This window comes from Mastomys coucha, unplaced genomic scaffold (genome assembly GCF_008632895.1).
Source record: "Mastomys coucha isolate ucsf_1 unplaced genomic scaffold, UCSF_Mcou_1 pScaffold13, whole genome shotgun sequence".
Taxonomy (NCBI): domain Eukaryota; kingdom Metazoa; phylum Chordata; class Mammalia; order Rodentia; family Muridae; genus Mastomys; species Mastomys coucha.
The window spans coordinates 17,273,200-17,288,820 of record NW_022196895.1 but is presented as its reverse complement, the minus strand read 5'-3'; the positions used below and the strand labels follow the sequence as shown (position 1 = coordinate 17,288,820).

Below are 15,621 nucleotides of genomic sequence, written 5' to 3'. Positions count from 1 at the left end.
AAAAAAAAAAAAAAAAAAAAGAATTGAGCAGGATAGGAATAAAATCCTGCCCCCCATCCTAACTTTTTCTTGAGACGGGGTCTTACTGTTTATGGTCCTGACTGACTTGTAACTAGATCCATAGACCACGGTGATCTTACAATCACAGAGATCTACATCCCTTAGCTAATGGCCAGCTCTAGGGCCTAGTCCCTAGTCTGATAAAACTCTTTGTTCTCCATTCTGTCTGTGGCAAGCCTCTGGTAATTCCCTTTTGGCAATGTAGGTGTGGGTCATGTGATTATGGAGACTGACAAGTCTGAAATATGCAATAATGACCAGCCACACAGTATACAAGTACTGGCTTCTCCACCTCCACGAAGTAAATACTCGTAAAAAAGACAAGGAGAAGCAGAGCTGGGAGTGGTCACGCAAGCCTGTAATCCCAGCAGTTAGGAGGCTGATACAGGAGTTCCAAGACATCCAGACAGCCAGAACTTCATGTAGGAGAGACAAGTGTACGGGATTTTAGCATGTGTCTTAAAAAAAAAAAAAAAAAGGCTGACGACATTTGAGGACGCTCTTTCCCAGAGATCCAGAAAAATGCACTTTTCCTTTATACTCCCTGCGAACTAAAGCAACCTCAATAGCACACTTTCCTGCTCAGCAGTTGAGCGCATACCGTGGCAGTCCTTTTCTAAAAGCATGAGGATGCTCAAAGGATACATTGCCAGTCCTGGGCACTTGCAGAGGGAAGCCCTAGGCACTCGCCGTCCACACCCCTTCTCCATCAGGTACTTGCAGCCCAGCAAGGGGAAGGCGGAGCGAAGTTACATTAGTTGCTTACTGCAGGCAGGTGCGATCGTTGGGAGAACCGAGAAGGTCGGGTTTGTCTGAATGGCTTGCCAAAAGCTTAACACAGTTGCTTGGCACCTGCGGGAAAACTCAGCCAGAAGTAGCGCGCCGGCCTCTCGTGGCCACGCCCACCCTCTCAAGACCGGACCCCGCCCAGCTCAGGGAACCCACTCGTCCCAGTATTTCCGGTTTCCCAACCGGCTTCCGTCGTTTCCCGTTTCCCAGCCATCAGCCCCGGCCCCGCCCCTACCGCTTCTTTGACACAATCACGTGAGGCGTGCTCGCAGGGCCTGCCGGGAGAAGTACTGCCGGCGGGTCAGGGTTCGGCCCAACATGGCGGTTCCTATCGGACAGTGACCAAGGCTTTGCCGTAGGGAGGACTGAGCGGCGGTGGTCGGTGTCCCCACCTGCCAGGGTGGGATGCCAAGCCTCGGGGAACGCTGAGCGGAGGCAGGGACGGGCTCAAGCCCGGAAAGCCGAAGCAGCGGCGGCTACGCGCAGTCGGCTGCAGGCTCCGGAGTGGGGCCGCGCCCGGCCGGGCAGGCGGCGGCGGCTGCGGCAAGCTCGGCTCCGAGGCGGGGCGGAGGCCGGGCGGCTGGCCGCGGTCATGGCCCAGTGCGTGCAGTCGGTGCAGGAGCTCATCCCCGACTCCTTCGTTCCCTGTGTCGCCGCGCTGTGCAGCGACGAAGCCGAACGGCTCACCCGCCTCAACCACCTCAGCTTCGCCGAGCTGCTCAAGCCCTTCTCTCGCCTCACTTCCGAAGGTACGTGGTGTCTTCCTCGTTCACCAGGCTGAAACCAAGCTGTGGACGAGAGAAGGAAGTTGGGAGCAAGTGGAGGACGGAGGGGCGGCGGCCCGGGGCTGCGGCCGGACAAGGGGCGGCGAGCGTCTGTCAAGACAGCGCGCTCCTGATCGCTCGGTTTTCTAGGCGCTTTCTTCCTTGGACGGACCGGGTCATTAAGTCGAGAAGATAAACTTGAGCCCCGACAGAAGGGAGTGGAGAGTGCTGTTAGCAGTCACCGAACAGGATTTGGCACTTACTAGACAAAATAGAAAGATGCAGTCTCCGCAGCGGAGTGTAAGAGTGAAGATCTGTCGTGTTCCCCCCCAACCCCCGCCCCTGGTCGAGTATTAAATTGGACTTTCAGAGTTATGTCGTTTATGACATACGTCCAGCCCTGAGGCTCACCTCTTTCTGAACTTCTGTTTGGCTGTTTACTGTTTTTTTTTTCCTTTTGACCATTCACACAAGTTAATAGCTATGCAGCAGTTTGCCCAATCTCAAGAAAGCAAGCAAAATGGCCTGCATGAATAATAAAGGATGGGAGCCGCGTTGTAGCTCACTTGGTAGAGTGCCTGCTTAGCACACTGGGAGCCGCCATCGATTGGATTCGCTGTACCACATAACCTTTGCACACCTGTGGTCCTAGTACTGAGGGAGAGGCAAGAAGTTTAAGTCTTTCCTGGGTTCTGTATCGTGTTTGAGGCCAACCAGGGGTACATAAGACCCTAGCTAAAGAGAAGAAAGTAAAAAAAGGTTAAAAGTTAAAAAAAAAAAAAAAAGGACAGGATAAATTGTAGTTAACAATGTAGATTTTTAAGTTATCTAGACATAGGGCTAGAACAGTGTAAGCATTTTGCTTTTTTATATTGATGGTTAATTATAAGATACATTCATATTTAATAATTATTTGCTTTACCCAGCTTTATTGTTTATTTTTGTTAATTTTTAAGATGGGTTTCACTCTAGGCCAGGCTGGTCTGGAATTCAAACCCCAGGTAATCCTCCTGTCTCAACCTCTTGAGTGTTGAGATTACAGCATAAGCCATCATACTTGGCTCTTTCTCTAGTCTTTGTATAGTTTTATTCAAGGGCTTAGAGAGATGGCCCAGTGGTTAAGAGCTCTTGCAGAAGACCAAATTTTGATTCTCAGCAGCCATGTGAGAACTTCCAAGCTCAGAACTTCCTGTAACTGTAACTCTGGGGGCAATTCAAGACCACACACACACACACACACACACACACACACACAGAGAGAGAGAGAGAGAGAGAGAGAGAGAGAGAGAGAGAGAGAGAGAGAGAGATTGTTAAGAGTTGAAAACTTTTATTTAGGTATACTGAAATTTAAGTTCTGTTAATGATGAAGGGTTCTCTTACAAACTTTTGTTAACCAAATGTCTGTGGTGTTTATTTTGTTGAGGTGTTTATCCACAAACAGTGCTTTACTGTTGATTCACATGTTTACATGCCTCAGGCAGTCTTTTGGAGCTTAGCTGCTTTGCAAGTTATCTTTGTAGTTTCGAGGGAAGGAGCTATCCAGAAAACCAAACTGAAGGCAGAGAGAAGGTGGTGCTGTGGTTAGAGCACAGGCTGCCCTGCAGAGGACTGTGGTCGCATTCTCAGCACCCAGGTGGCAGGCAGCTTATAGGTGTCTGTAACCCCAGTCCTAGGGAAGCCAGCACTGTCTTGACACGGCACTGTTCACAGATGTACTTACATACATGTAGGTATACATATAAAACTAAGCATAAAGACCTTGTTTGTTTGAGACAAGGTCTCAGGGTAGCCTTGAACTTGGATATACCTACCTGGGGGTGGAGGAGAATGGACCGAGGACACAGACCACCAAAGTCATGTAGCACCATACCTGGCTAATCCAAACGTTGAGAATTCTTGAATTCTCTTCAACTCTTCAGCCTATAGTTTATTGTTACACTCCTCCCATGCTTTAGAGCAGTGGTTCTCAACCTTCTTATTGCTCTGAAGCTTTAATACAGTTCCTCATGTTGTGGTGGCCTCAGCCATATGATTATTCATTGCTACTTCACAACTGTAATTAGGCTACTGTTATGGATCATAATGTGGATAAATATCGGATACGCACGTTGTCTGATAAGTGATTCCCCAAAGGGGTAGAGACCATTGCTCTAGAGTTGCCATGAACAGCAAATGCATTCGTAATTATTCTTTTGGGAGAGGAGTTCATAGGAGTGGAGTTATTAGCTCAGACTGACTTCTATTCTCTTTGTAGCCCAATGTAATCCTCTTGCCTCAGCCTCCTGAGTGCTGAGGCTGCAGGTGTGTATCACTATGCCTTGTTTTAGTTTATAGTCTTTTCTTTCTTTTTTTTTTTTTAATGATTTATTTATTATGTATACAGTGTTCTGCCTGTATGTATGTCTGCAGGCCAAAAGAGGGCATCAGATCTCATTATAGATGGTTTTGAGCCACCAATGTGGTTGCTGGGAATTGAACTCATGACCTTTATAAGAGCAGTCAGTGCTCTTAACCCCTGAGCCATTTCTCCAGCCCTAGTTGATAGTCTCTTTGAGACAGGGTTTCTCCCTGTAACCCTGGCTGTCCTGAAACTTAATCTGTAGACCAGGCTGGCCTTGAAGTCAGAAATCTGCCTGCCTCTCCTAACTGATTCAGGGTCCTACACGTGCTAGGCAAGGGCTATCTCATTGAGCTACATACCTGGCTCTACAGTCTTAAATTCTTAAGATGAAGTCAGTTTGACTTTGTGTGTGTTCTTTCTTGTTGTGTTAAGAGAAAGAGATAGTGCTAATACTTTAGGCTTGTTTCATGTAGCTTTTCTTTTAGTCACAGAGCATTTATTATTGTTGTTGTTATTTTGGAGTAGGGTTGGTTATATTGTTCAGGTTGGGCTTAAACTCAGTATGTAGCCCAGGCTGACCTCCAGCTCATGGTGGTCCTACCTCACCTTGCTATGTGTGATTACAAGTGTGCACCATTGTTTAGCTGTTATTGTCCTTTTAAAACTGAGGACATTGAGGTACAGAAATAATAGCTTATCTGCAGTTTTATATCTAGGAAAGATTTAAAAACAGTGTGACTCAAGATATTGTGATCTGAATCATCATCTAATCTCCTGGAAGGGCTTAAAATTACTTATTTATACAGGAGAGCAAGGTCTCATGTAACCCAGGCTAGCCTTGAACTCTTAATCTTCCTGACTTAGGTTCTGAGCATTACAATTACAAGCATGTACCATCATGTCAAGGCTCATGAATATAGTTAAAATTTTTGGTAGGCATGATAAAATATATAAAGAAAAAATAGCAAATGAAAATGTTTTTTTTCTTTTTTTTTAAGATTTGTTTTATTTTATGTGTATGAGTACACTGTAACTGTACAGATGGCTGTGAGCTATTATATGTGTGGCTGCTGGGAATTGAACTCAGGACCTCTGCTGGCCCTGCTTGCTCTGGCCCCACTCACTCCAGTGTAATTCACTGTAGCTGTCTTCAGACACACCAGAAGAGGGTGTCAGATCTCATTACAGGTGATTGTGAGCCACCATGTGGTTGCTGGGATTTGAACTCAGGACCTCTGGAAGAGCAGTCAGTGCTTTTACCCACTGAGCCATCTCGCCAGCCCTCTTCTTTCTTTTAATGCTGAAAATTGAACTTTGGACCTCTTGTACTAACCATATTTTTTCATTTGGTGGGATTCCCCACTCTGGTGGAATTAGTTCTAGTAATTTAATCTATTAACTCATACATTTCTAAAGTTTTGGCAGATTTGTTTTAATAGGTATCCAATAATGGGATAGTGCTCAAAAAGCTAGAATGGGAGGTTTTGCTTTTTTTTTTTTTTTTTTTTTTTTTTTTTTTTTTTTGCAAAGTTTTTGAAATTCTGTGTGTTTTCACTTAAGTATCCTTTCTTGTGAGTAGGTGCATTTTTAGAGACTCAGCCTTCTGTGGTTTGGCAGTTCCCTTCATTGGACAGTGCAGTGATAGCAGTGATGGGGGCCTGTCTGGTACTTCTGTTTCCTCGTGCAGTATGGGAAGGACTAGGAAGGAGTACAGTGAGGTGGTTGATAGGAAAAGCAATCACTGTTTATTCAGGAGTCTGGGAAGGAATGAGGGTAGATTGGTGTCTTAGTTTCTTTTGTTCCTGTGATAAAACACTGACAAAAGCATCTTAAGAGAGAAGGGGTTTATTTTAGCTCACTTGAAAGTATAGTCCATTATGGCAGAGAAGTGTAGACAGCAGGATCCTGAAGCATCTGGTCATATTGCATCAACACTTAGGAAACACAGATGATTGCAAACTAGAGCTATCCCTTCCCATTTTATACAGTTCAGGATTCCTGTAAGGAGACAGTTCCATTTATAGTCAAGATAGCGGAACCATCACAATCAAGATAACCCTGCAGTGGCATGCCCAGTTTTCAGTGACTGCAGTTGAGACTGCCATCAAATGGTTAGGTCAGAAGGTACAATTGTAGACTAGTGGTTAAGTAAGGGAGAGTGTCAGGAAAGCTGGCTTCTCGGGTACCAAATGCAGACAAGACCCTGGGAGAGGAGAAGCTTGAATTTTAGGAAGGGGCTTTTAGATTTTGTCTAGTGGTAAATATGAATTCTGGAGAAAGCCATTTTGGCAGATCATTGAGTTTGTCGCTTATAAGGTTTCATACTGAGTTGGTATAAATTTTTAAAAAGTTTAAGCTGGCATAGTATATGTCTACAATCCTTATTGTTTTAGAGGCTGAATCAGAAGGATTTCTTGCTTGAATTACATAGGGAATCACTCAAAAAAGAAGAAAAAAAAAGTTCAAAGGTGATTAAGATACAGACTACAGTGGCAGCATAAAGGATTTGGTAGAACATAAAGTTGTGAGGGGGTTAGGAGGAGTTAGGAGAGGTTGAGGGTGTGAATACAGTCAAATACATTATGTGCATGTATGAAATTCTTAGAGTCAATGGAAAATTCATTTTAAAAGTTCATGAAACACCCCACCACCTTTTTGTTGCTGTGATAAATAAAACTTTGGATTTTTTTCATTTTGTGTGTGTGTATGTGTGTGTGTGTGTGTTATATTCTTCAAAGCTTGTTTTTTTTTTTTTTTTCCCTTATGCAGTAAGTCATGAGAATACTACTTTAGTACAATTTCAGGATCCAAGTAGTAAAACAAGTTATTTTATTTTTTAAAAGATTTATTTATTTTTATTAGTATGAGTATTTTGCCTAGTGTCTGTCCACCATTTGTTGCTGGCAGAGGTCAAAAGAGGGTTTTGGATCCCCTGGAACTGGAGATACATACAGTTGCTAGCCACCCTAGGAGTGCTGGGAGTTGAACCTTTGTCTCTGGAAGAACAACTGGAGGCCTTACTGAGCCTTCTCTCTAGCTCCCAAGTTCAATTTTCTTTATTTAGAGAAAGGAGTGCAAACAAACAAACAACGCTAGATTTTATTTGTGGCCTGCAGGTTTATTTCATTTGTCCTGAGTTCTGAGACCAAACTTAGTAGTATTTCTAGTAGACTTATCTTTAGATTTCAGTAGAAAAACAGTTTAAAAAATACTGAAACGAAGGTTGCTAGAAGAAATTTGAGCACTATTTTTGTATAGGACCTTGAAAATAGAGTTTAGGCTTCATGTGCATGTATATCAGATTATAGAGAGCCATTTAAGGTTCTTTGTATGTTTTGAAAACCTAAAAAGTATTAAATGCACTGAATATACCAGTAAAGCATAGTTAACTGCCTCTTTCCTCTTGTAAAGAATGCTGGTGCTATCAGTACAACTCTATAGCATCATTGGAGGGTCTTTGTCTCATACTGATAAGTCAGGGCTGTTATTTATTTATTTTTTTCCTTAAAAAAACGCCTTTAATCCCAGCACTTGGGAGGCAGAGGCAGGTGGATTTCTGAGTTCAAGACCAGCCAGGGCTACAGAGAAAAACTCTGTCTCGAAAAACCAAAAAAAAAAAAAAAAAAAAAAAAAAAAAAAAAAAAAAAAAAAAAAAAAAAAAACCAACCAAACCCCCCAAAAAACTTATCAGGTCCTTTATATGTATATTATGGCTTCCAATTTTTTGAAAATATTTTTATGGGATTCCTGTGTGTAAGAATGTGTGTGTCTCTGTGTCTTTTTTGTTTTTTGTTTGTTTGTCTCTGTTTGTTTTTTTGTTGTTTGGTTTTTTTGTTTGTTTCTTTTGGTGTTTTTTTCTTGTTATTTGTTTTGTCACATTCAGATTTGTTTTTGATTATCTTATTGTAGTTATTATTTTAGCTGCCTATTTTCTAACTAGAGACAGGGTATAGATCTGAATGGGAGGAGAAAAACTGGGAGGAGTAGGGAAAGGGAAACCATAATCAGAATATATTCTATGAAATAATTGTATTTTCAATTTTTTTAAAAAAGGAGTAAAGCCAAAACCAAATAACCAAAACCCAGGGCTGGGGCTGGGGCTCAGATATAGAGTGCTTGTCTAGGATGCATAAAGCCCCACATTCTGTGCCAGTGAGTCCCTGACATTTATTCAGGGATTTGGATTGACCGTCTATTTCAAAGAGTTAGTCACTCCTTCCTGTTTGTTTAGTGGTAGCTTTAGATATGTTTTAAGAAAATTTCGCTTTAAACATTAACTTTAAATTACAGTTTTGGAAGTGTGTTTAAATTGACTAAATTTATTTAAATGATAATAATAGGATGTAATTCTACAGATCTTGAATAGTTTTCTATGTGAATTAGGGAAGTTTGGCAGATAATCCTAGGAAATGCCTTTGAAAGGCAGCTTCTTTTAATTTGTTTTCTTTCTCTGCTTCCTACCTTTTCCCACTTCCTTTTCCCTCTTTTTTCCCCCTCTTTCTCATTCTTTTCCTCTTCTTCATGATAAGGTCCTGTATAGGTCAGGCTGGTCTTGAACTTCTGATCCTCTTGCCTCTACCCACCAAGTGGAATTACACCATACTTTTCTTTTTTTGTTATAACCATCATAGTAATTTAAGTTAAATATCTTTTAGTTATAAAGTTTCCCTTTTTTCCTTTTGATATTCAGGGATCAAGCCTTTATGAGTGACCTATACCCCAAACCTAAAGCATTTCATCTTAGCACTGTTCTTGTTGCTATACTGTTGTGACAGGATCTTAGGAAGAAGAGTTTGTTTTGATTGGCAGTTTAGGATACAGTTTATCGCAGTGGGGAAGGCAGAAGTAGGATTCGGTCTTAGCAGCCTGCAGTTAGGAGGCAGAGACTCAATGCTGCTACTCCACTCCGCCCTCCTTTGCCTTCATTCTGAGAGACCCCTGCCTATGGGACAGTGCCAGCCATATTCACAAAGGTTAATCCAGTCTATAAATTACCCCAGTCAGGCCAGAGATCCTGGCCTAGATCCTGTCACGTTGACTGTCACTATTGACTACCACATATCTGTCCCTTGTCAACTTGATACCCAGATATATCACTTTAAATATTTTAATTTTTATTTTAGGTTTGTGCTTGCTTGTAAGTTTGTCTCTGCACACATGGGTGTATGCAGTCCCCACTGAGGTCAGATGGAGCTGTCTGATCTCCTTGGACTGGAGTTACAGATGGTTGTGGGTTTCTACATAGATGCTGGGATTTGAACTCAAGTCCTCTGGAAGAACAACTAGTGCTCCTAACCATGGAGTTGTCTCTGCAGTCTCCAGTGTCTCACTTTTAAGCCACAACTTTCTGCCTTTTGTCCCAATAGGTACTTCATAATGTAAAATGCATTCAGTCTAAGTTCAAAAGCCCTTGTAGTTTTTTGTTTTTTGTTTTTTTCGAGACAGGGTTTCTCTGTGTAGCCTTGGCTGTCCTGGAACTCTGGTGATGTCTTTACATAAACTATAAAATAAAATAATATAAAATAAATAAAAAACAACAGATTATATACTTGCAATATGGGATGACACAAAATAAATGCTCCTATTTCTAAATCGGGGAATGAGAGGATAGGAAGGATGGTTTGGACCAATGCAGGACAGAAACCTAGCAGGCAAACATTAAATCTTAAGCTCTGTGCTGGGTATCTGGGCTTGTGCTCCAGATGACTTATGTACCCCCACCCTTCCTGATCTGCCACCTGCAGCACATGCAGTCTCTCAAACCAGCTTCACTGTGTCCTGTAGCAGATGTCCTATTGCTCTGGCCTTTTTGTGTCATCGAGGATCTCCTGGTGCAACGTAGGCTTTCCCTTCCCAGTTTCACTCAGTGCTTTCTTAGCAGGGATTCCAGCCCGTCATACTGCCCTGCCTCAGGGGCATTTTAGAACCTTGGCATAGTCTTTCATGCCCCTTCATGCTTGCAACTTCCACAGCTGTAAAAATAATATCGTGTGTGTTGCCAGCTTGAGGTGTAGCTTAGGCCCTCTGGACTACAGTTGAGTTTTCTCTGTCCCTTCCAAGATGACTCTGGGAGACAGTTTCCCTTACAGTTGTTTTTGAGCAGGCCATCCTTTTAGTAGGGTTGTTTAGACTCCTTTAAGGGAGTTTGGATTTTCTCAAGGTGTAGTACTAAAAGAGTGGAGCTGCTCTCTGGGTAATTTTCCTATTGCTTTAGTTCAGATAGGTTTCTCTAGAATGGTACCAATTTGTTTTTGTTTTTTTTTTTGTTTTTTGTTTTTTGGGTTTTTTTTTCGAGACAGGGTTTCTCTGTGTAGCCTTGGCTGTCCTGGAACTCACTCTGTAGACCAGGCTGGCCTTGAACTCAGAAATCTGCCTGCCTCTGCCTCCCAAGTGCTGGGATTAAAGGCGTGCACCACCACGGACCAGCTGTTTTTTTTTTTTTTTTAATGATTACATTTCCTTTCTCACCAGCACAGAGAGAAACTTTTTTTATACACACACAATATATATATACATATATATATTTATGCATATATACATATATATTCAAAATAATTCAGAATAATATTATACTATTAAAAACTACAAGGCCCACCATACGTAGCTGCTTATAGCACTTGATAATTATGGAATAACTTTTAAGGAAAATACATGCAAAATATGTTCCTAAAGATACCAGAGGTATACCATAATACTCTGGCAGCTATGTTTTCCTTTATTTTTCTCTCTCCCTTCCTTTTCCCTTTTCTATGCCATAAATTGTGTGTGTGTGTGTGTGTGTGTGTGTGTGTGTGTGTGTGTGTGTGTGTACCTGTGTGGAGGTCAGAGGAACTTGTGGAAAGCTTTCTCATCTTCCAACCTGTGATCAAACTCCAGTCTCAGGCTTGGCAGCAAATGCCTTTACCTGCTGAATCACCTTGCTGACCCCTTGTCTTCAGCTTTATACTCCCTTTTTTGAACAAATGGCATGTCTTCTTATCGCTTATAAGCAGTGAGCAGTAATCAAGACACTGTCTGTCTGGTTTAGATTGTTCTCAGACAATCCAAATAATTCATTACCTTTGAATTTGGCCTCACTGAAGCTCTCAGGCTATAGGCAGAGGCAGCCAGATTCTTTGTCAGAGTAAAGGAAGAATGACTTCTAGCCTAGTTCCTATGGAGTCCTCCTTCCTCTTTGAAACCCCATAAGCAAGGACTTTACTACTGACGTTTTTCTTGCCAATCTGATTTTCCAGATTTCCACCAGAATGGCCTTTTAAAGTCTTTTTACAACATTGTAGAGCTTTAAAGCCCGAAGTTCTAAGCCCTTCGACATTCTTCTTGAGAAGAGAGTCTCAAAGACCTAACAATCAGGGTCAGATTTATCACAAGTTCCCCTTCTGCTATCCGTTTCATAATAGTTACTTTCTTCACTGCTGTGCCAAAATACCTGATAAATAACATCTTAAAAGAGGGCAAGTTGATTTGGCAGTTTGCCAGTTTGAGGGTGTACACCATTAGGGGAGGACACAGCAGCAGAACAGGGGGCTGGCTGTTTACCTCACATTCACAGTCACCAGAGTGAATGCTGGTGTTCAGCTCACTTTGTCTTTTTCATTCAGTCTAGGACTTGAGCCCAAGTTGTGATGCAAGTCAGTCCACATTCAGGGTGGGTCCTTTCACTTCCCCTAGTCCAATCTAGAGTCTCCTTGTCTGGTATACTCAGGTTTGTCTCCTGGTGACGCTAGAGCCTGTCAAATTGACAATATTAACCACAACTACCACTATGTTGATGTAACTTTGTAATTCGTCTACCAGGCTTTGACACGTACGTACGTACGTACGTGTGTGTGTGTGTGTGTGTGTGTGTGTGTGTGTGTGTGTGTGTGTATGTGTGTTTGCAGGGCAGGGAAAAACTTGGTTTCTATCCTTGTCTTCCACCTTGTTTGAACTAGTTTTTCCTTGTTCACTCCTGCATGTGCTATGCTAGCTGGCCTGTGAGTATCCCAGGGTTCTCTTGTTTCCACCACAATGTCTCTGGTGTCTTACAACTGTAATTCAAGCACTAAAGCAGCTCAGGTCAGAGGCATGCTTTGCTATAAGTTTAAAGCCAGCATAGACTACAAAATGAGGCAAATATTCATGGCATATGCTATTTTGATATTTTACTTTTGTTTTTATTTTTATTTTTTGGTTTTTTTCGAGACAGGGTTTCTCTGTATAGCCTTGACTGTCCTGGAACTCACTCTGTAGACCAGGCTGGCCTCAGAAATCCGCCTGCCTCTGCCTCCCAAGTGCTGGGATTAAAGGCGTGCGCCACCACCGCCTGGCTTATTTTTATTTTTATTTTTTTGAAACAATGCCTGATTTTGGACAACTCTAAATGTAGGGGAAACAGGACTTGTAGGGAAATTGTGACCAGTAGCATTGTGTGGGAGGAAGGTTCCCCACTACCCCTTTTGAGACAGCCTCTTTTAGCCCAGGCTGGCCTTGAACTCCTGATCCTCCTGCTTCTACTCTCCAGGTGCTAGGACTATAGACATGTGCCACTGTGGCTGGCTAAGAGGAAGGAAGTTAATGGTTTGTAAGGGAAAATGTAACCAGTTGTGTTTTGGAAGAATATTCTTTTAGTTCTTAGTTTCTGATTTCTTTTATGTTTGAAAACAGTTGACCCAATTTTGGTTTAGGATGCATTTTACCAAGTTAATTTAAAATTTCTTTCTCTTTATTTTTTTTTTGAAGTTCACATGAGAGATCCTAATAATCAACTGCATATAATTAAAAATTTGAAGATAGCAGTAAGCAACATTGTCACTCAGCCACCTCAGCCAGGAGCCATTGGGAAGCTTTTGAATGATGTTGTGTCTGGCAGCCAGCCTGCAGAAGGATTAGTCGCTAATGTGATTACAGCAGGAGATTATGACCTTAACATAAGTGGTAAGTTATAAGTGTTGTTATTATTTTTTAAGTGAAAATTTCTTTGGTTAGGAGAATAATTCTCCTTGTCTTGGAAACCTTTCGAGTACTTCAGTGCCTACAGAGTGCTAGAGCTGAGCCTGCAGTGCCTATAGTGCTAGAGCTGAGCCTGCAGAGCAGTGCTGACTCTTCCAGGACCTTCTCTGTTTTATTCTAGTACCTGTGTAAGTAGCCTAGGGTAATCAGGGTTCCATGATAAAACTGTTGACAGGTCACAGGGATTTGATTTTTATATGATTTAGTTATTAAATGAAAATTATGATAAATTTTTAATCTTGCTTGGTATTAAGTGGAAATGTTTATAAAATAGATGTAAATAGATAGTTTAGATATACTGGTTTAGATAGAAAATGTTTTTATGATAGGACTAATTAAAATATTATATTAATATGTAGAGTTAATATTCTTTTTCAGTGTCCAAAAGTCTTTACTTATTAAAAATAAATGAGATGAGTTCTTAGAAGGAAAATATGAAAAGTATGTCATCTAATTACAATTTCTTAACAGCTTAAAGACAACTTAAAAAGCAGCTTAACTTTTTTTTTTTTTACAGTGTAAGATTCTTTTTAAGTTGGTATAATTGATACTCTGACAACTTTTTTTTTTTTTTTTTTTTTTTTTTCAAGATAGGGTTTCTCTGTATTTCCCAGGCCATCCTGGAACTCACTTTCTAGACCAGGCTGGCCTTGAACTCAGAAATCTGCCTGCTTCTGCCTTCCAAGTGTTAGGATTAAAGGCATGTGCCACCACTGCCTGGCTGATATTGTGACACTTTTATACTTACTAGTTATATAGCTAAAAGATCTTCCTGTGCTAGTGAAATGGCTCAGCTAGTAAAGTGTTTGCCATGTAAGCCAAACAACTGGAGTGTGAGCCCTAGGACTCACGGGAATATGGAAGAAAACTGACTGCACAAAGTTGCCCTTTGACCTCTAGGTCACAGGCAACCCCTCATGTATTATTATTATCATTTTGTTATTAATATTACTATTCAGAACTTGCTGCCATATACAGAGAACAGGTTGTAAATCAGCATGGTATTTAGTCTTATAAGTATGTATGTTCAGAAATGTGTGTAGAATTACTATGTTTCAGTCTGCTCTATTTTTCTTTGCTGTTTTAATCACAGCAATATAGATTAACCTGATTATTTTATTTTATCTTTGTTTATTTTATAGTTCTGGAACATATCCCAGGGCCTTAAACTTGCTAGTAGTCATTGAGCCCACCACTGAGCTGTACCAACAATTACAACAATTAAAAGAGTTTGAATTTTTAGATACAGGGTTAATCAGTTTCTGGCACAATGTATTTTAAAGAGATGCAAAATTTTGAATATTTACCGGAGAAATGGTAGAATGTTGTTATTATTAGTGTTGCAATATGAAGGGCAAGGAGTCAGATGCTAGTATCTTAAAGTATTATACTATAAACCTGAGTTAATTGGGTAGTTGAGGCAGGACACTATTGATGAGGCTTTGCTTCATCTCTGAACGTATGAACTTAATGAGATTGATTCTTTCTTCCTCTACTCCTATCCCCTTCCTTGTTTGTCTGCTGTCCTCACCCCCTTGCTCTCCATCTCTTTGCCTTTCTTCTATCCCCTTCTGTGATCTCCCCTTCTCTGTCTGCCTGTTTTTTGTTGTTGTGCTTTTTCTTTTCTTTCTTTCTCTCTTTCTTTCTCTCTTTCTTCCTTTCTTTCTTTCTTTCTTTCTTTCTTTCTTTCTTTCTTTCTTTCTTCCTTTCTTTCTTCCTCTTTTTTTTTGAGGCACAGTCTCACTGTGTAGCCCTAGATGGCTGTCTTAGTTAGGGTTTCCATTGCTATGAAGAGAAACCATGACCAAGGCAACTTATGAAGGCAAACATTTAATTATGATTTTAGAGGTTTCATCATGACAGGAAGTATGGCAGCATCCAGGCAGACATGGTGCTGGAGAAGAAGCTGATAGTTCTGCATTTTGATCAGAAGGCAGTCAGGAGAGACTGGCATCCTCAGGCAGCTAAAGGGAAGCTTACTTCTGCAATGGGTGAAGCCTGAGCAGAGGAGACTTCCAAAGCCCACCCCACAGTGACACAGTTCCTCAACAAGGCCACACCTCCTAACAGTGCCACTCCCTATGGGCCAAGCACATTCAAACCACCACAGTGGTCCATGACTCACAGTAATTCACCTGCCTCTTCTTCCTGAGTCTTGAAATTAAAGGTGTGCACCTGTCTTAGCTAAGGTTTCCATTGCTGTGAAGAGACATCATGAACAAGAACAACATTTAATTGGGGCTGGCTTACAGGTTCAGAGGTTCAACCCATTTTCATTGTGGCAGGAAACATGGTAGACATGGTGCTGGGGGAGGAGCTGAGAGTTCTTCATCTTGTTCTGAAGGCAAACAGAAGACTGGCTTTGAGGAGGACCGCAAAGCCCACCCCCACAATGATATACTTTCTCTAACAAGGCCAAACCTTAATAGTGCCACTCCAGGGGCCAAGCATATTCAAACCACCACATTATCACATACACAGTCCTTTCTTGAGGAAAGGCCTCAAGCTTTCTGGGTAGGTGATGGTACCTTTGAACTCCTTGACCTTCCTGCCTGTCTTTCAAGTGCTAGGATTTCAGGTGAGAACAACTACTTTCAGATTCTGTGAATCTGTTTTATATGGTCGGTCGGTCTGTCTGTCTGTCTGTCTCCACCCCCCCAAACACACACACACACA

The 15,621-nt window shown here is 41.6% G+C and overlaps 1 protein-coding gene across 3 annotated transcripts in view; it reads left to right on the top strand.

Moving 5' to 3' along the window:
* Window positions 1–1,106: 1,106 nt before the first annotated feature.
* Trappc8 (trafficking protein particle complex 8) overlaps window positions 1,107–15,621 on the top strand; it is an 83,733-nt gene continuing 69,218 nt past the window's right edge. For all 3 annotated transcript variants that reach the window (XM_031365058.1, XM_031365057.1, XM_031365056.1), the window contains exons 1-2: window positions 1,107–1,598; window positions 12,676–12,870. In XM_031365058.1, coding sequence (XP_031220918.1) covers window positions 1,442–1,598; window positions 12,676–12,870 — 352 coding nt within the window. In that variant the 5' untranslated portion in view covers window positions 1,107–1,441. The remainder of the gene's footprint in view (window positions 1,599–12,675; window positions 12,871–15,621) is intronic.